Source organism: Procambarus clarkii, chromosome 41, assembly GCF_040958095.1.
Source record: "Procambarus clarkii isolate CNS0578487 chromosome 41, FALCON_Pclarkii_2.0, whole genome shotgun sequence".
NCBI classification, from domain to species: domain Eukaryota; kingdom Metazoa; phylum Arthropoda; class Malacostraca; order Decapoda; family Cambaridae; genus Procambarus; species Procambarus clarkii.
The window spans coordinates 15,486,771-15,507,934 of NC_091190.1; the positions used below are offsets into that span (position 1 = coordinate 15,486,771).

A 21,164-nucleotide genomic window follows, 5' to 3' on the forward strand; every position below is an offset into this window, starting at 1 on the left:
CGTTATTGTGACTCATCGCTGGTACATAGATAATTCAGCTGCCTTAGTATCCCAGTTCAAGCTTTTCTTTAGTGTAACTACAGTAATATACTGTTAAAGAAAAAATGCCTTTCACTTATATTAGTTTTTGTTATATGAAGGTCGGGAAATTACAGTGAGTTACATACTAAATTTTGTTAGGAAGGTTCAACATGCATTAGCTTGTTTCCAATTAAAAAAACGTAGCAACACAGTAAATTAAGGGCTTGCAATTAACTGAAAATCAACCAAGCCAGTTGTTGTTACAGCACACCTCCAAAAACAGGATCGTACATAAATTTGGACCCAATTTGGATTTGTGTCAAATATTTTTTTTGGGGGGGGGGGTAGTACTGTCAAATTATACCATAATCTGAATCATCATTCTTAGAAGGTTTAAAGACTTTTGTCACTTTTTTTCACCATGGCTTTCAATTTTATTAACAAGCTATATGATTAACTTCTTTTGCTTTCATGTCAGAAACAGCACTAGTACTAATGCTATACTCCTCTTTCAGTCACTTTTCTCCCCAGTCATGATCTAATAACTCAGCCATATTAATAAGGGAGATGATTATGTTTGACATACAGTACCTTTATTACTATTGTAGGATGACATGGCTTCAACGTGCAAATAATGATACTGTATATCAGAAGAAAAGCCAGTGAAAAATGCTTGAGTAATGCAGCCTGATTAGGTAGTACAGCCTGATTAGGATTCCTGATTAGGTAGTACTCATTGCAACGGTTAGGATCATTGTACATATAAAAGACGTAAAACGCAATTACAAAGTAGAAATCGGTACAATGGAATTTGGACAAACTGGAAAAGATGTTGTACGGATGTTGCAAAGAAAACTTAACCTAACCTTCCTAGGCCTAATACATACTCTATGAGGCCTAATATAGTCTTATATGTCATACTGGGCCTAGGAATACTGTATTTAAGTTTGGTTTTTAGTTTTAACTCTATAAAGTAAATTAACCAAATTCAAATATCTAATTGTCTATTATGTCTATGTATGTACGATGGTCCACATAGTTACAAAACGTACTATCTAAACAGGAGGATTAGTTGAGTATTGAGCGGTGCTCTACACGTATTCACAAAGAAAATACACTGCCGGTATGTGTGCCTTCACAGTAAGTCTTAATGCCTTTGAAAAAACATAACAATAGCAAGCTCATTTGTACACTTTAGAATACACTGTACAGCATAAGCATAGTTAAACATTTGCAAACTATAAATGCATCATTTTGAATAATAATATTGCAAATAAAATGGCAAGAACGGCAATTATAAGAAAAAATACGATTTGACAAATTACTTGTGATAAAATGATAATCAGGTTTATACTGCATGTCATCCTCTTATATTTTGTTAAATTTTAATCTTTGAGGGAAAATGTGGGTTGGTCCTTTATTTAAAGAGGGAGTTGTTATAAGGAGGTCCAGATTTAGGAGGGGTTCACTGTGTAACTTTTTAGTTTTAATCTTATTTAATTTGCATTTTTAATGGCCCCCAAATTTAAATTAAATTGCTTCATTTCACAATTGTAAAATCATAATCCATGTGGCAATCATGCACTTTAATTAGTGAAGTTTCCCTACTCATAATACCAATAACAATACTGTACAGTAATTTCTTTGTTCACATGGTGGCAGGCAGCTCATATGAGAATATTCTGCTGCACAAATAATTGTATTTTGCAAATTCATGTTTAATAATAATAATTATAATAAACACTCTTTATTCCTACATGATAATACAGTACATTTATAATTACAATCAAACAAATCTGAAGTTGGTGAGCACTACTGTATCAACAAACATTACATCAATAGTGTAGAAAATGCAAAATTGAGCATTGACTTTAATTTAAAATATTTTGCCTGTAAAGGCTTGTTAAATTCATTAAAATTACCTTCAGTCTAACTGGGGAAATGCCATAGGCAAAAGGAATGATGGTGTGCTAAAAATTCTATGCTAACTCTCCCAACTGCAATATGCCGAGCTCAGCGTCTTCCTGGAATTTTGTATCATGCCAGACATGTACTGTATGAACTTGTCAGTTATTCTTCAGGGCTCGGTCCCGAACAGTTAAGATAAAAGGACAATGATTGTACTGTATATCTTCAAGTGTGCATAGTACACAGAAACATTCGTATACAAGAAAATTGCATTTGCAAATATTGTTAAACTCACAATTTACATTTACTGTTTAGATACATGCTCCGCTTGAACCAAAATTATTATGTACAGAAGCATTTCTAAAACCAGTTAACTCTGACAATCAAACCTGACTGTACCATTTTCAATGGTAAGTCTGATTGAAAATATCTGCTTAAACTAACTTTAGTTTTCCTATATAAATTAACATCAGTATAAAATTTAAAATGAATGTACACTTCTATATTATAAATAACATGTTTATCAGTGATTATTATTTCATAAACCTTTTCATAGGACCCTTTATTAATTTCCTATACTATACAAATAAAGCCCTAATAATTATAATGAATTACAAATGTGAAACACTGGAAAGACGTTCGTTTTTTAACTTTTAATTTTTGTTAAAACAATAAATTTTCTTTAAAAAAAAGATATTACTGTATTTCACATATATCACATACTGTATATACTAAGTCCTAAAAATAATAATCCCAATTTGGACAGGAACTGACTATTGTCATAATCTATTGATATCAAGGAAAGAAACACAATACTATATATGAATATAAACCTTTATTAGTGTTTTTTTCTATCCTTTTTTGAGTCTTTGGAGTTGTTTCGTCCTTTCTTGTTTCCTGCAGCTTGCTTTTCCTTTGGTCTGTTGCTGACCAGTGGATGAACCTCTAAGGATAGAAAATTAAAACTTGTTATTTCTATACAAAAACTACAATTGTAAATATTCATGTTCTATATGTTCCATGCTTCATTGGAAAATTAATATCTACAAAAACTTGACTCCTACAGTTTAATCTTACAAAACCCCATCATAATAGAATTTCATTTCTCCTTTATTGTCATTAACCTACAGTAATTAAGCTTTTGTGCTACATAATTTTCCTCAACTGAAGATGAAAATATGGTGAAAAGTCATGATGAATGTTATTAAGTGTCCTACATAACTTTTACAATGCTCTCATAACTCGAGTGATTGGCTGCTCTGCACTAATTGCATAGAGGTGATGTTAGGTGTGCTGTAATATTCAAAAGTCCCACCAATCCTAGGGGAATGTCATTAGACACTCAATACCTTTGACGATTGTTTGTCATTGCTAAGAGCAAATTGGTAGGGATTGTTAGCCATAGGTAGTACAATCTGTTTTGTTCTCGACACACAACTGAGAATTTTGAGTTCGAATCCCGGATGGGACAGAAATGGTTGGGCGCATTTCCTATCACCCACCCCTGTTCACCTAGCAGTAAATAGGTACTCGGGAGTTAGTCAGCTTGTTGTGGGGGTTGCATCCTGGGCAGGGCCGATAATTTGACCTCTATTTAAGCCTAATGTGTACAAATCCACTCTGGCTGCCTGTTGCCCGACAATGAATTATTATTAACAATTATTATATTTGAAAAAATCCTGAGTGCCTTGGTTTTTTTCCAGAGGCCTAGTAAGATGAACACCACCATCGAGCAACTAAACATGCAGAGTGACCATGCTGCACTGATGACATATACACTTCAAGTTCTCAATTGAAGTCTATTTGATGTAACAATATCTGATTTTGCTGAAATTGTGGCCATAATGATCTTGTATGATCATGCTAGAGGTGACAAAATAGGTTAGTATTCTTGGTGCAAGATGGAACAATGGTTGTGTTAGAAAACACTGTTTTCATGTAGTCAATTGAAGTTAATTTGCTCCCACAAGCTAATGATTGTGATGAAAATAGTAATATTGTGGTATGTAATGATCGTTGTCTTAGAGATGATCAATAAGCGTGTTGTTAAGAAAGAAATGTTTTGCCAAATTGAGCATATTTTGTGCTACAAGATACTAAATTTGATGTAAAGAATGTTAGTGTGGGACATCAATCATGGAATATGAAAAATATCCATCATAGACATGCATTTTTTGAATTGCCAGATAGATCATATTTGGTACTACAAAATTCTGATTCTGATGAAAATGTCTTGTGATTTTGTTGCTAATAGTGAGGGAGGGAATTTTTATGCTATTGGTAATATGGCAAGTATGAGAGTTCACGGTGCAAGGAAGTATGAGCGTTCATAATGCAAGTATGAGTGTTCATGGTGCAAGGAAGTACGAGAGTTCATGGTGCAAGGAAGTATGAGCGTTCATAATGCAAGTATGAGTGTTCATGGTGCAAGGAAGTACGAGAGTTCATGGTGCAAGGAAGTATGAGAGTTCATGGTGCAAGGAAGTACGAGAGTTCATGGTGCAAGGAAGTACGAGAGTTCATAATGCAAGTATGAGTGTTCATGGTGCAAGGAAATACGAGAGGTCATGGAGCAAGGAAGTATGAGAGTTCATGGTGCAAGGAAGTATGAGGGGTCATGGTGCCAACAAGTACAGTATGCCAGATAGTACCTTGCATGATGCACAATATCTACCTGGCAGTCTATGAAAAAGAGTGTTGTCTATAACAGTATACTGACTACATAAAACCTGTTGCAGTGCCAGCCAGGTCACAACTGCAATGCTTTTCATTCAAAATAAACAGTCTCCGTGGTGTAGTGGTAAGACACTCGCCTGGCGTTCCGCGAGCGCTATGTCATGGGTTCGTATCCTGGCCGGGGAGGATTTACTGGGCGCAATTCCTTAACTGTAGCCTCTGTTTAACGCAACAGTAAAATGTGTACTTGGATGAAAAAACGATTCTTCGCGGCGGGGATCGTATTCCAGGGACCTGCCCGAAACGCTACGCGTACTAGTGGCTGTACAAGAATGTAACAACTCTTGTATATATCTCTCAAATCTCATAAAAAGAGTAGGGGATCAAAAATGCATATTGCTGACTACATATAGTGCAATAGCAGAAACGTTATGTTGAGCTTTGCACTGTTTTTTTTTAATTGGCCATCACACTCTTCAGTACATTTGACAATGGCAAATCAGTGATATCCATGTATATATATTTGTATGTAAAATGTGTATTATGTACAATTGTAAGACTTAGGCTCATAAATATTGATATGAATAAATACAGGTTGTATGCACAGTGATAAGTATATATTTATAAATATATTTCCCAAGTTAAACATAATGAATACCGCCATTGACACCCCAATACATCATTTGACCATGGAAAAAGTAAATAAATTGATAAATGGAAAGTAAATGGTAACTTGGACCATTTACCCACCTACCAAAACCATGCAAATTTACTGGGCCATTACATCTAAACCATGGTAAGTAAGAGACTTATTGCGTGGATATTTATGCTTTCTGAACGCTAATTAACATCATCATAAGAAAAATATTTGTGTGCATGGCAGACACTAAACAATTTTAACCTGCGTAGTCGAGGGGTTAAGAATGCCCTACACATGTAGAGTACAAAGTATTTATTATAAACACTTTCTTTGTCATGTGAATATTGCAGTTTCCCTAACCAAAGTTCTGTATATTTTCACCAACTGTCATGTAATGGGTTAGTGCACACACCTTAGAATTGAAAGAACCTCGGTTCAAATCCTGGGCAAGGTGGGACTACTAAGGCACCATTCCGTCAATCCATTCACTCAGAAGTAATTGGGTACATGGATTTAAAATGATGGGCAGATCAGATCATGTTCTGAGATAAACATGGTGCTTAAAAATCTAGTTGGTTTTGGTACCTAGTCTAAGATCTGTATCTCAACCTAATATCTATACTGGGAAACAAACACTTTCCACTTAGACCAACTCACTCCTCATTCGTATTGACCAAGCACCAAACTCATCCAGTCAAATGAACACACATCATAAAGGAGTCCCTTTAGCCAATGCCACCTTATCACACCAACATGTACTCATCAGCCAGTTAACCAAACATAATCACTGACTTATATACAAACCTACATCCTTTGGCAATATATAATAAACCACCAGATCAGTTCCTTTGTTATGGAGCTCGGTTTCTGAGCCCATTACTTGCCTTTGTAATCTTTTCCACCACTGCCAACACGATGGTTATGGGATGCATAATAAATTAACAAAAATCAAGTCAAGTTTCTTTAGAAGAAGTTGACAATTGTCTTCAACTATAGCAAACTAGAATAATTTTAAATAAAAAATTAAATGTTTATATTGAGTATTGTAATTTCAAGTTTATATCACATGTTTACTGGCTGCCTATTAATTCATCCACTCTTATAGCTTATTATTACTAAATATAACCTTATTCATAGCCATTTTCACTGAAAATACATTTATAGCTTGAACACGAAAGAAAAATGAGATCAAAAGATTTTCAAACTTACCCAGGCAACATAAATTTGTTAATGGGCAAAGATTGAATTCAAAATACTATACAATACTCTATTACATTTATCAGGATAAATTGCAGCTATCCATTACAGCTATCTTAAACAATGTACCCACCATCTGTTGGTGCATTTTCTAATGAAATGTCAAATGTTTTAGGTCTCTTCTTTTTTGGAGAAACATTTTCTTTACTGTCACCCGATCTCTTGGACGAGAGATCTTCATTTGGTGCACCCTCGGGACCCCAGCCTTCTTCAGGTTCTTCTATTTCAGGAGAGATGGGGAGGTACAAAAGAGCATTGCTGTCGTCATCTTCATCTGAGCTACAGAAGGCAGTAACTGGTTCTGTACTAGTCACATCAACCTTAAATGAAAGAAAAAAATAATAATGTAATAGGACAATGCAGTAATGAGAAAAATCCCTGGTACAGGGTGGGAATTGAACCAACATCCTGGTCAAAGCCAGATGCGTGCCATACCCCTGAGCCATTACCTGCTAAAAAGCTATTCAGCACAAGACCATCAATCACTGGACATGTTACTTTCTCAAACACCTGCATGTGCAGCCCATCCTCCTAAGGTTTCCCAACGTCAAGAAACTGTTGAGCTAGAGTGCCTTCTCCTAACCTACCAGAGATTCCAAAACAGAAAACAGGACAATGTCAATTTCGTGAGCTGCTGCTATTTTCTAGTATTGTACGATGATTTTTGGCCATGGGTAAAGTATGCATCAATATGAGTGCTCTTTTTAAGGGGATGGGTTGGCATGTGACCATTCAGTGAAGTAGTTTAATCCTGATAACTCTTCACTGGCCTCCTGCCAATAATTCTCCTTTTAAGCCATTATTTGTCCAGCAAAAGCAAATCATCTACACCACTGGTGAACACAAATTTTCTGTACATAGTAGTTGATTAGTTGTTGGTACACTATTATGTACTGTATGGTAAAATAAGTGGAATGTGTGTGATACTAAGATGTCTGAAATTTGTACCTATAGTTTTTGTAAACATTATGTTTATGAAGCTTGATTTCATGTTGCCCAAGATGTCCCTGGAATGCATCCTTCATGCTATGTGAGGGGCCTATTGAAGAGTATCTCATTCATGCAAAGGACTATTAACAGAGAACAGTCCCAAAAAGCAAACTGACTTCTGCAAATTGAGGAGGAGGGTTTAGTAAGCAAACACTGAGTAAAGTAAACTTTCATGCACAGAGAAGTGAATTGAAATACTGTACTGTGTTTAACTAATACCTTCTTTTCCTCATTAGAGCATCTATTGAATTAACTTTTTCTCAGAATACTGAGAACATACCATTTCTAAACTGAATTTCTATTGAATTAACTTTTTCTCAGAATACTGAGAACATACCATTTCTAAACTGATTTTCTATTGAATTAACTTTTTCTCAGAATACTGAGAACGTACCATTTCTAAACTGAATTCTCACACTCACCTCCACATCTTCTTCTCTTCTCTCTTGGCTCAGTTCAACGCTCTTGTCTTCATCACTCTGATCAAACTCTGATTCCCGTTCTTCATACTCAACATTTTCATCAAGCTCTTTAAAATCCGGAGCAAAGGCTGACCAGTTTTCTACCTGGTTCTGAGACCACACGGACACAACCCCAGAGCTGATGGATGCCATAATGGGTCTTACTGGATGCCACTGTGGAATGACATACATCTACATCAATTTTTAATAACACTACTGTATATATAGTTTGCATAAAGCTGGCATATCTCATGATGGAAATGAATTGTTGTTGATGGTGGTGGTGGGTGGCTTAATGAACATAGTGTGTATAATGTGTGCATTGGAAACAATGAACCGAGGGTGATACATGGGAGAGGGGTGTATCAGTTTGAATGAAACACGACTGTTAAATTATTTAACTAATACATATTCTTAGTTCATGTAATGCAAATAAAATATTGATTTCTAATATTATCATTTTACAATGGTAAAAAATCTCTAGGTCCTTAGAAAAGAGACAAAACAATCATTGCTATTCTTTACTGCACTACATGATCAATACTACTGCCTAAATAACAAATAATTTGCTAAGTAAAGCTTAGGTTCAAGCTTATATAGGTCTTACCACAACATCCAGCAGCATTTCTCCTTTGGTTCCGTGAAGAATCTTAACCAAGTTGCCAACACTTCGTTCCCAAATGTACAAAGAGTGTTGGCGTGCTGAGCCAGCGCAAATGTACTCCCCATCTCCAGAGAAACAACACTTTTTCCACATGGTTCTACAAAATCATAAACAACGTAATTGTCAATGTTTCTGTAAATCAATCTAGTATAGGTGGGAAAACAGTAATGCATACATCATTATCCAGTAACTGACTGCCATACGGTAGAGAGGTACTGTAGTCATCAGAAAGAAAGGCAAGAAAGGGGAGTAAGATAAAAGTAAAAGTTGTATGAAGATTTTAATTTAGCATTAAAAATCAGCATTGAATGTAATGGAATAGAAAAAATACACATTTTTTGTAAACTCTATATTTTATAGACCTCTTACTTATTAACAAGATCCTGCAGCTTCTGTGTAGGTTCAGGATCATCATCTTTTCCACACTTCAACACTTTACGTGCATCATATACACGAATTACACGATCGGCCGAGTTCACCAGAAAGTATCTGGAAAAGGATTAAAAAAAAAAGGACTATATATTAGATGATTTTATTACAGAGTACTGTTCATATTTAAATGTATTTATAAGTTAAATGTATTTTATAATTTAAAAATAAAATACTTCATCTCAAGCATGTCAATTTTTGTCATAATTTTGTACTGTATGAGGTGATTATATAATATTTTTTCTTCCATTTACTAGTTTTAATACCCGGTATATTTAAAGCCATAAGCCTGTCCTCGTGGCAAACTCGATGCTCTTTACAGCTGCTGCACTAGTGGGTTCCTTTTCCTTCTAGCTCATTTTTTTTTTTAAACTTGGGTGCAATTTTAAGTACTTGCTGTACTTTTATAAATGCTAAAACAACGCAAGTACCTGCAGATCGCACAAGCAATGATAAACATAATTAGGTGGTTACATTCAACTTAAGCAACTAGAACAAAGAATCTCCTGTATACAGCATTTTCTTCCTGTACTGATATACAGAGAGGCATAAAACATCACAAAAATTATGAATCGGTTATAAATGTTTTCCAGTTTCTAAAAGTTAATATATTCTTAGTAATTTTGACTAGATATTTATAAATATTATATTTATATTATATTTATAATATATATAAATAATAACTAGCATAGTCTGCATGGCTTTAGTATTAATACAAATAAAATTTAACAAATAATTATATTGTGTCCTGGCAATCTCTTGTATAAGTTATACTGCTTGAAATCTTGGAAATTACAGCTTTATTGATCAATACAAAATTAAAGATTTTCAAAGAACAGTACAGGGTGCAGTGTACTATATAGGGAAGGGAATAACTACCACAGCTTTAAAGATATCAACATTAAATTATATGAACAAAATTAAATTTATGAAAATTTAATTCAAAATAATCTTGATCGCACAAGTTTTGCAAAAAATCTCAAACAATCTTCATTTTTCACAAGCTGTACACTTTCTTCCTCCATAAATTGGCAACATTTTCTTTTACCTGAGGCCTCTGATGCAGTAAATAGATAACCTGGACTTAGGCAACTGTTGTGGGTTGCATCCTAGGAAAGGACATTAGTTGGATTAGGGGGACCAGACTTCTTGTCCTCGACCATGAGAAACCATATGGTGAACCATATTGCATATAATTGCATTAAAAACAATAGTATTGCACCCATAATACTGATTTAAGATACCAATATTTAGCAACTTGCATAAGTTAATAACAAGACCATTTTAATAACTAGAAATAAATAATGCTTACTCTGTCCTCCTGGCAAACTCGATGCTCTTCACAGCTGCTGCACTAGTGGTTCCTTGACCGATTCTAAATGTAGCTTTAATCTTCAATTCTGGACATGACAGAATTAAAAGTTTTCCACGACTATTGCCTGTAAAAATGTGTTCTCCTCGACGATCGAAGGATGCAACAATGTTGACGTCTCCCTGTAATAACATGAATAAAAATATTGAATACATGAATAAAATAAAATAACTTTCATACATTTCAGCAATGTTCAAAAATTACTTAATTTTTTTTCTAATATAGCAGAAAGTGCTGACAACAATATTAAAATACCAAGCCCAAAGTTGACGTTGAAACTGACATTTCGTTTAGAAGGACGTTGCGCCTGTAAGGGTGAAATGTCATCTTTGTTAAAATTTACTCTCAATGTTTTCTCTACATAAAGCAATAAATAAAAAAATTCTTTAACAATGCACCTCACAACTTTAAAAATCATGCATTAAATGTAATGAAATGCCTTCTTCTGACCGCAAGAAAAACACTGCTTCCTGAAATTTTGTTCTCTGAACAGATGTATTTTTTTTCTTTTCTGCAGGGATATTCCTGCGCTGGCCCTAAGCCTCTGGCTGGCCCACTAAGTGTTGCTTGTTTCTGTTTTACTTGGGCGGAGTATGAGTATTTATGACTCATATGGTCGCTTCAGTAAGAAACAGATGGTTGGCCAGTGGAAAGCACTGAAGGAAGTTGTTGAAACCCAATCCAGACACAACTTTTAGAAAAAATATGATGAAACATTAATGTTGAGAGAGGTAATTACCGTGCTCAGAATAAATGGCCAAGAGGCAGGACATAAAGTGCAACATCTTATTCCCTCTCAATCACTAATAGGTAAGCACTGTTTCAGCCAAGCCTTAAGAAGATACACTAGGTCTCCGAGACCAACCCTTGCTTACCAGGAGTCAGGGCCATAATCTGACTATCTCTCTGAGGTGAGGGAACTTAGGGATCAATCCAATACTGTACCAAGAAAATACCCACCACAAAGCATAAGTGGAACAAAATAAGCAATGGCTCAAAGAAAATTAGGTACCTGAATGTAACAAGGCACATGATCATTATTATGGGGTAAACATTCTAACCACGGTCTCCTGACTACCACTGGGTGGTAGCCCAGATGACCTGAATCTCCACAACATGCCCTTCCCTCACTTAGAGCTACTAGAACCAAACCCTTCACCACATGGCAAAGAAGGGAATAAGGTGGACCTACTGAGAAGGGAATAAGATGAGAATGTGAACCTACTGAGAAGGGAATAAGGTGAGAATGTGGACCTACTGAGAAGGGAATAAGGTGAGAATGTGGACCTACTGAGAAGGGAATAAGGTGAGAATGTGGACCTACTGAGAAGAAGGGAATAATGTGAGAATGTGGACCTACTGAGAGCCCTACCAGGAAAGGCATTCCATTACATTCAATCTTGCTTTCTGGAAGGGCCCTCTTTAATCCCTTTTTAGTAGCAGTAAAATTTAATATGATCCAGAAAACATTGCTGCAATTCAAAATCCAGTTGGATACAATCATCATGACAAATAGGGGATGACTTTTGACAAGTCATCGGCTTACTGTCCTCGTTGAGGCCACTAGTGAGATGGTCTTCAGGTAAATTTGAGTAATAAGGAGTAGGGTCAAACAACAAGAGTGATGATGATGAGGAATAGCATAGCAATGGCTGTAGTGGCACTGGTGGCTTGCAACTTATAAAGGAATTGCTTATTTGTGCCACATAAAGAGGATGAGGCTGTACATGATGCATTATCTGATGAAAATAAGTCATTACTAGGGCTTAGTGATCATGATGCTAGTGGTGGTGAAGGCAGGTGTGTTGATAGATGTGGTAATGGTGTTGCTAACCATGGTGGTGAAGGGAGGTGTGTTGGTAGATGTGGCAGTGGTGTCGCTAACCATGGTGGCGAAGGCAGGTGTGTTGGTAGATGTGGTAGTGGTGTCGCTAACCATGGTGGTGAAGGCAGGTGTGTTGGTAGATGTGGTAGTGGTGTTGCTAACCATGGTGGTGAAGGGAGGTGTGTTGGTAGATGTGGTAGTGGTGTCACTAACCATGGTGGTTATGAAGGAAGTGACAAGACCTAACCCCTCCCCCCTCTCCCACACAATTGTCAAATGGAGCAAATTCAATGCCAGACGCAAATGTAAATGGCTTCATGAAAGAATTTCAATAATTCGAATAAGTCTACATTAAAATATAAAGTTGAAAATTAAATATGATCATAACAACATGTGTAAACATTTTTATTTTGGAGGAATAATATAAAACTTAGTGTCTTACTTCATCATCCATAGGAATAATTTCATGTGTAGAATCTACATTAACCAATACTGCAGGATGCCTCATTGGGCAAACCAAGAACATCTTGTCATTTCTTGGGTGAAACTGAACCTGCAAAAAGTAAATTATGAACAATTTATTGATAACATAAAAACCAAATTATTGGATGGGATAGAAGGAAGAGGTAAAAGAATGAATGTTAAGAAGTTGAGTGAGAGAATTGGTAGTTGAGTACAAGATGAGCTGATAGTGCTATTGAAGAAAGAGATTTTGAACAAAGGAGCCTTACTGCTAAGGAGATGTGTACAAGAAATGTTTGGTTTAGATTCAGGAAATACCTGGGTAAATACTGGTTTAGAAACAAAGTTATTGAATTAGGAAACAAATTACCGGGTAACATAATACACATGAGATTGCAGAATTGTTTCATGAATAGGTTAGACATCTATATAAATGAGTTTGAGTGGATTAAAAAGAGAAGTCTGCCTTGTATGGGTGTCTTGCTGTGCTTCGGTAGCAGTTTGTTGTCTTACCTATATCTTACCTGGAGAGGATCTCAGGAGTTCTTCTACTCAGGAATTATTGACTTGTGATAACTGGTCCAATAGAGCTGTTGCTTGCAGCTGCCCGTAGGCCCACATATCCATTATAGCCCATCTGGTTCAGCACTTGCAAGAACTTATCTAATTGGTTCTTGAAGAAGTCCACCTTTGTTCCAGTAATATTTCTAATGCTTGCTGGGAGGGTATTGAATAGCTGTGATGGACCTCTGATGTCCACAGCTTTTCTTTTTTTTCTTTTGTTAGTGGATTTTGAATTTTTTGGTTGACGAATTTGAATTTTTTGTTGGCAAATTTTTTTTTTTTTTGCTGGCATTTATATTTTTTGTTGCAGATTTGTAATTTTTTGTTGGTAGATTTAGATTTTTTCTGTTGGCAAATTTTTCATTTTTGTTGCCAGATTTAGAATTTATTGTTAGCGGAATTGAAATTTTGGAGATGATGTTTTTCTGATCTAAGCTCTCCTCTCCTCCTGCCTTCTATCATGGGTAAGCCCAGTCCATCTTTTCTGCCTTATTAATCTTATGTTTCCCTCTCAGGAAAGCCAGACTCCTCTGCCAAGACACTGTGACTTAACTGAAGGAGCTAATGAGGGGAGAGGGGCGGTCCTCCCAGAAAGCACATCAACTGAACAAGGGAAGGGAAAGGAATGTTCAGGAGAAAGTACCAAGTCATTACGACTATATAGCACTTCGAAGGGATCAGGATAAAGATTTGGGATGGGACGGGGGAAAGGAATGGTGCCCAATCACTTGGACGGTCGGGGATTAAACATCGACCGACATGGAGCGAGACCGTCGGTCTACCGTCCACCCCAAGTGGTTGGGCAGTGACAGACTTCCATGTAAGCGCCAGTAGCGCTGTATAGACTTTATGATAAATGATGGGTACAGAAGCCTGTACTTCATATCTCTCCAATTATCTTTACCATGGGTAGCAAGTGATGTATAGAATTAGAATGATGGGATTTTCACAGATCTAAAATGAAACTACCTATAATAGACATTTAATAATATATTATGTAATTAAACAATGATAAAACACAAACCTTCATGACAGGCGAAGGGAACCTATATTTCATATCACACTCTCCCGACAGCACATCCCAGATGCACACATTGTTGTCAGTGGAGACACTCACAAGCTTGTATCCAGCTCTAGACCAACTGACAAAAAAGAAGATATTATACCTGCTGCTTAAAAAAAAGCACTTTAGGAGTACAGTACTTTAATGAGCTGAAGAAATACTGTCGTATAAGCAACACTGTTATTCTTATATTTATACAACATAGCAACACTGCTTATAATGTAAATTAAGTTTGTGATATTTAATTCATGACTGCAAATATGTAATTCATAAACTTGTCATAATGATTTAATTGATGAATACTAATATACAATGCCTAAGCTCATCCTGCTATTTAGTATTAAGGAACATACACTATAAAGAAACAGACCTGAGAGAACAAACGGGGTGAACATGAGCACTTATAACCTTTGCAATGCCACGGGTTAGAAAATCCCAAATAACTATACGTCCATCATTACATCCCACAGCCAAGAGTGTTCCCCGTCTGTTAAATGCACATGTGACAGCTAATGATGCACAATCAAGGGCTCCATCAAACTCTTCAGGATAGTTCTGCCCAAAGGATTCTGAAAAAAAATGTACAGTAGAGTATTGTAAAATACAGAACTCAACAAACATTCACACCTCAGGTATTCATCAGTAAAGTTAAAAAGTATTTTATTAGAAAGAACTATGTCAAATGTCTGACATATCATCTAAAGTACAAATACAATGATGCAGAGGGAACTAAAACTGGCTGAACCAGTTGCCAGCTGACCAGGGCAGAAACGCCAGAGAAAGTTGGTGTAAAACAACTGGTACAATTGCAATTGCCGAAGATCAGTCGCTTGTAGACCTCAGGGGCTGTAAGAGCCTATAAATGTAAAGTCCAATCTCAAACAATGGCCGCTGTCTGATCGGCACTGATCAAACTCTTATAAGATTCTGAAGAATAAAAAATATGACTGATTAAAAAATCTAAAGAATAATTTTGCATAAATATTTGTGACCTTGATAATGCTACATGCTCCAAAATTCTAATTAATACCTTTGGTATTTAATAGCAAGTTTATTTATTAGACAGTAATAGTTGCAAAATGTCAAATCATGGCAAGAATATAGATTTATAAGCTGAGCCCAAATCACAAAGGTCTGTACCTGTACTGTGAGAAGCATTGACTAATCCCAATATGTTAATTAATGGACCCCAGTATCTAACAATTATTGAAAGCTGCTCATTTACACTCTGAATACTAAAACTAATGGATAAATCTATATCTATTACAAGTTCTTTTACTGGAATATTGTATGCTTTCCTAAAAAATATCCAATAGGCTAGGTGTGTTAGGCCTACTGTTGAAGTCTTCATGCACCCTAAACTGTATAAATACATCAGTAATATTTACCAAGCAGTTCTAAATTCATATTCGTCTTCTTTATGAGCGTAAAGTTTATATGAAGTTTTTCTTGACGACTGCAAGAGTTGTGCTAACGTTCAAGAAGTCAGGCTTGGGTGCTGGTGTGTGGACACTCTACATTCGTCTTGAAAATACTTGCAGCTTCCTCTTCTTGATAATAAGTAATTTATTCTTGTTTAGGATATGTGCTGTCTGTGTGTGCGGAGTTTCCCTCACTCTTCTTGATAACAGGTGCAGTTTGCATAAAGGTTTCCCTCACTGTGGAGCGTCCCTGTTGTTGTTGTGATGGAGCGGCACCGTCGCTTCTACCATGTTATGGTTTACATTTTCTTTGGGTTTACGGGCTCACTATAGCCTGTGCTACATGGACATTTTGTTCTGAATAGCTAAATCTAAAAACAATAATAACATTTTCTTTGGTATATCTGCCAAATGTAAACTGTCGGCACTATTATTCGTAGTGTGAAAAGATACATGAATTTAAACCCCAATCACTACCCAATCTCCCAACCTTTATGTTCCCAATTTGAACATCTTTACCATTGAGATCATTGCTGTTTTCTTATATGTGCTGCCAATCTGTTGTATGGTGTTTATAAATCTTGTTTATCTGTATCTTTTGCTACCCAGTCTCCCAATCTTTATGTACCCATTCTGAACATCTTTACCATTGTGATCATTGCTGTCTTATATGTGCTGTCAATCTGCTGTATGGTGTCTATTAATCTTGTTTAAATTACTAATCAAGCTGTCAATGTAATCAATCTGAGCTTTAATATAACAATGTGCTTTAATATACTTACAGTACTTATCTCTCTCATCTCATTTTTCTCTTGTAATGTATCTTTCATTTATCAATTCTGATTGAAATTACCTACTTAAAATTATCTGCTAGATTAAGGACCTGCCCGAAACGCTGCGCGTACTAGTGGCTTTACAAGAATGTAAATACTGTACTATCCAATGTATTCTCACAAACCCAATGTACCTTCTTGTATATATATAAATAAATAAATAAATAAATAAAGACGTCTCTAAAACAAATAACGCTATGCGCGTTAGTGGCTTTACAACATGACGTATTGATGATAGAGGATAGTCAGGAAAATGAACTTTCTAGTAGTGTTAGCGTTCAACCTTCTGTAGTGACAAATGTTGAAACAAAGGTTAAAGTAAAACGGTATAGAGAAATAAGAAAGAAATTAGATATGAGTAAGATCACCTTTGATGCTAGTAGCTGTTGTGCAAATGAGGAGAAAGCAGAAATGTTACAGTGTTGGGAGAGTCTGTCTGAGAAAATCTCGTATCTCATGGAATGTGACAGACAGGGCAAAGGTAGTTTTATTAAATCATGGATGAAAGTAGAGTGAGAATATTATCTTGGAGCGTTAATGGGTTAAAATCTAGTGCGGTGGATGTACACTATTATACTCTTAGATAGTACTATATTAACCTGATATGTTACATGGGATTCTTGTATTTGTACTCACTGAATTTGTGCGCCCCTTGAGGGACTTGAAGTATGGGAAGGAATAGAAATAGCCTAAGCTAATCTTTGAGTTTTTTTTTTTTTTTAACTTGTCTCAATAAACCTACTTGAACTTGGAAGACCATTATGTATTAAAGTGTCAAATTATGGATAACCATAGAAATAAGGAAATAAGTAGTGTACCACTTCAAATTGTTTGGATGTGTGATAATGATATGATAGACAGAATACTTAGGAACTACAAGAATTTTGCCCCAATGATTGTAACACTTACTATATTAATATGCAATGTTAAATGTTGTATTGTGATTTGTGTATCTGTACTCACTGAATTTGTGCGCCCCTTGAGGGACTTGAAGTAGAGGGGGGTAGAAATAGCCTAAGCTACTCTATCCCTTTGAGATGTATTTTTTTCTTGTCTCAATAAACATACTTGAACTTGAACTTGAAGTGGCTTTACAAGAATGTAAAAACATCAATGCTATGTATTCTCATAAACCCATTGTACCTTATTTTATGTATATAAATAAATAAATAAATAAATAAATGGGGGGGGGGGTAGAAATAGCCTAAGCTACTCTATCCCTTTGAGATGTATTTATTGCTTATCTCAATAAACATACATGAACTTGAATAAATAAATAAAATAAATGTTCAACAAATGTGTAATTAGATAATTTAAAATGATCTACTACTAGAAATTTAAACAAAATATCTCCAGTTTACTAAAAGCAGCAAAGGCCTGAATTTACCTGAGGACCACCAACTATTTATAGTGGCTTCGACGGGGACAGGAAGCCGGTGGCTTCTCAAAGATACCCCCCCATTTTCCTAGGATCTAGGTATTTAAATTTCTTGTAAAAACCGCATTACTTCGGCAAATTAGCGATGACTGAAGAGTAGTCACACACTCAAAGGTAGATAACAAGAGTATAAAGAGTTACAATATTGTTAAGAAAATCCTAACTATACATTTTAAATAGTCTCATTTGCAAGATCTTCCGTAATATATTGAAACAAACGGTTAAATATTGTTAAAGAAGTGTTTTAACAAGTTGAAACAAAGAAAGCAAAGGGACTTCCAAGACAGAAAGGAATCTGACTGGAAAAATATATGGTGAGTGGAGTACCACAAGGTTCCATTTGGGACCAACCCTTTCCGTCATATATATCAGTGCCATGGATGTAGAAGCGGATTAAAGATATTCATTGGTTTAGGCTTCTTGGATTCTAGACTGGCCTTTTTTAAATTATTTAGCAACCATTTTTAAGCAGTTTGTACAGTGCGGCACCACGTGCCATAATATGCGATACGAGTCCCTGCATTATTGAGGGTATAAAAGAATGATGATCTTTTATTTGTATTTTATTGAAAATACTTTAGGCAATAATACGGCTAGAAATCCCGCCGCCCCGCAGCGTGCCCAGCAGAAAGTCAGTGGTCCGGCGACTGCCAAAGAGTGTGGGTACTTGCGCTTCTTGCGTCTCTCCCCCAGTGGCGTGTTTTATGCTGTTATTTGTTGTGCTGGTGGTATTACATTGTTCGTATAGCACCTACAAAGTATCTAGGTGAGTTCAGTTCAATTGCTTTAAAGCAGGCAGGCCAGCAAGGTGGTCGTGGATGCCAAGTAGAGCGTCAAGACATACGGCGCTTGATTTCGGGACGGAAGTGATTTGTCGCCATTACTAAAATATTATCCCTGGTCGTCGCAGGAAAACCTTTTGAAGGTCTGTGAAGGTTTTAAAACGTTCATTAGAAAATATCTCATGTGTTATAGCGCGAGAAGTGAAGCAGACCAATCGGAAAGAGTTTTTGATGAAGTGTCAGAGGGTATACTTACTGTACCGTGCCAAATCCACAAGTTAGCAACACTAGCCACAAAGCACAGAAAAAAAACTTCCCTAACACGTTCGCAGTGAACTCGTAGGGTCGCCTTCGTCCAGAAATATTTTACATTGACAGGTTAACGGTGTTATGGACTGATAAGGCAACATTTACTGGGACATGCAACCGAGGTGGAGTTTACCGTCGTGAGGCAGTGACCTCTAGGACCCACGCTTTATGGAAAGCATTCAAACACCCAGATTCGCCTATAGTGTGTGTGGTTGTTTTTCGGGCAAGAGTTTAGGGAAGCTTGTTGTGCTTTATACCTTAAAGTAACTCAAGCAGTTTACCTGGAGTCTTGTTTACCTTGTGATTATTTGCCAGATTCGTTTGAGTTTGCACGCACAAGCCAGTGTTCCAACAGAAGATGCTTCAGCTCACACCGCCAAATTTGTCACCAAGTTACTTGATGGTATCTCAGATCACAGATTCTTCTGCACGCTCGCCACAGGAACGGACGTGTCCGCTCTCATAGACCACTGGGACAAATCGTGTGATAGTCGGCAAGGCTCATTACACTAGGTCAGCCCCACTCTCATCCTGAAAATACTCGGGAGAAGATGGAGGGCCTTCTTAAGTGTTGAGCATTGCCGGGTAAAGTACTTGTAAGCTCGAGCCACTCCACGCGTCATCGAAAACCACTGCGACCCGGAGAAGGGGTGATAAAGGAACTTTGCTGCCGACCCAAGCTACTATGGCCCAGGGCACCCCCCCCCCCCTCGCCCTGTACCCTGTTGCATAGGGGCAAGGTTCGCCTCCGGGAGAACCTCGTTCTCCCCACCGCCGAGATTTTAGCACAGATCTCCACCAACGACAACGTCTCACATCATGGAGACAAGAGAGGGTGTTCACCTGCTCTTCAGCGATTCAGACCTTAAGAAGATACTTGCCACGGCCGCCACGACCATCCTACAAGACGCCGGCCTCACCCTCACGCCCCCACGACGCTACATGGATCACAGATCTCGACGACGACATCCTCGCTAATATTAACACCCAGAACCTGACGCTGACAGCGATAGCGGCCAAGACCATCACTAACGCCGACCTCAGCCGCAGACCATCATTGAAGTGCCTTTCAGCACGGCCATCGCAGCAATCCACGCCACAGACTACGGACTCAAATGCTGCGGTATCACGATACCACCTGCCCAAGTGTCCAAGCCGGGGAGAGAAAAGTCCACCCACCTCTGCATTAAAAGGTAATTCATATGCATTTTTACTACACTTGTCCCTATGTAGTGTTTCTTGTGATGTGCCTCGAGAACGGGGCCGCATTATTTTGACGAGCACTGTATACTAACAATAGTATTCAGTCCTAATTCGTTGTCTTCAAATTAGATAGGAATTATTGTCATTCGGCTGCAATGGATGTACAACTGCAATGTCCAACTTGTCAGGTGTACTAGTCTTATATATATAGAAATCTATCCGAATCAGCTCATATTATTAATATCAGGTTATATATTTACCGGAATTTACTTGAGGTCCACTAATATTTTAGGGGCCTCGACGAGGATAGGATGCCGGCTTCTTGTCAAAGGCTCCCCCATTTGTCCTGATTTATTGAAGCTGGAGATGGTGCTACATAGTCTTCCCGGCTTGGTGCCTTCTTTTTATAATTACTTACTATTTAAGCTTGAATTTTAAAATCCAACATTGTTTTATCATTTACGGCTTCGGCGGGTAGATAGTTTCATGAGTGTATAACCTAATGGGTGAAAAAGCATCTGTTTTCGGTCAATTTAATTTGTGTGGTGTGCTGCGTTCTTATGCTTTGTTTGGAATGTTTTTGAAAAGGTTATGTTTTGGATATCATCCAGGTCCCTTCTTGCGTCATCCGTCGCTGGATTCGCGTTTCGCGCTCTAGGACCGGCCCACCCCTTGGGACTTTTCCAATCTGTTGCACCCAAAAATACTGGTTCGGTAACAGGATTGTAGATTTGTGGAACCAATTACCGCGTAACATAATAGGCGTAGGCTCCCTTGATTGTTTCAAGCGTTGGCTAGACATGTGTGAATGAGTTTGGGTGGATATAAATAGGAGCTGCCTTGTAT

At 37.1% G+C, this 21,164-nt stretch overlaps 1 protein-coding gene and 1 long non-coding RNA gene across 3 annotated transcripts in view; one reads left to right on the forward strand and one right to left on the reverse strand.

Moving 5' to 3' along the window:
• Positions 1-1,752: 1,752 nt before the first annotated feature.
• Rbbp5 (retinoblastoma binding protein 5) lies at positions 1,753-16,039 on the reverse strand. Of its 2 annotated transcripts, XM_069339388.1 has the most exons (11): positions 15,721-16,033; positions 14,703-14,901; positions 14,294-14,411; positions 12,686-12,796; positions 10,702-10,725; positions 10,359-10,540; positions 8,987-9,106; positions 8,561-8,714; positions 7,915-8,127; positions 6,576-6,822; positions 1,753-2,874 (listed from the first exon to the last, which is right to left on the reverse strand). In XM_069339388.1, exons 1-11 carry the CDS (start codon positions 15,737-15,739, stop codon positions 2,768-2,770), a joined length of 1,494 nt encoding a protein of 497 aa, XP_069195489.1. In that variant the 5' UTR covers positions 15,740-16,033; the 3' UTR covers positions 1,753-2,767. The 2 variants fall into 2 exon arrangements, with proteins under 2 accessions (XP_069195489.1, XP_045602792.1); XM_045746836.2 differs by lacking the exon at positions 10,702-10,725 and having other exon boundaries at positions 15,721-16,039.
• A 2,638-nt stretch (positions 16,040-18,677) lies between these two features.
• Positions 18,678-21,164, forward strand: part of LOC138373093 (uncharacterized) — a 200,128-nt gene continuing 197,641 nt past the window's right edge. The window contains exon 1 of the long non-coding RNA XR_011231046.1: positions 18,678-20,308. This is a non-coding gene — a long non-coding RNA (uncharacterized lncRNA). The remainder of the gene's footprint in view (positions 20,309-21,164) is intronic.

Coding starts and splice junctions, on each gene's coding strand:
- Rbbp5 (XM_069339388.1), bottom strand. Junction 12,797..14,293: donor TCCCTTCGCCTGTCATGAAG/GTTTGTGTTTTA, acceptor TACTTTTTGCAG/GTTCAGTTTCACCCAAGAAA. Junction 10,541..10,701: donor AACGTCCTTCTAAACGAAAT/GTCAGTTTCAAC, acceptor ATGTTATTACAG/GGAGACGTCAACATTGTTGC.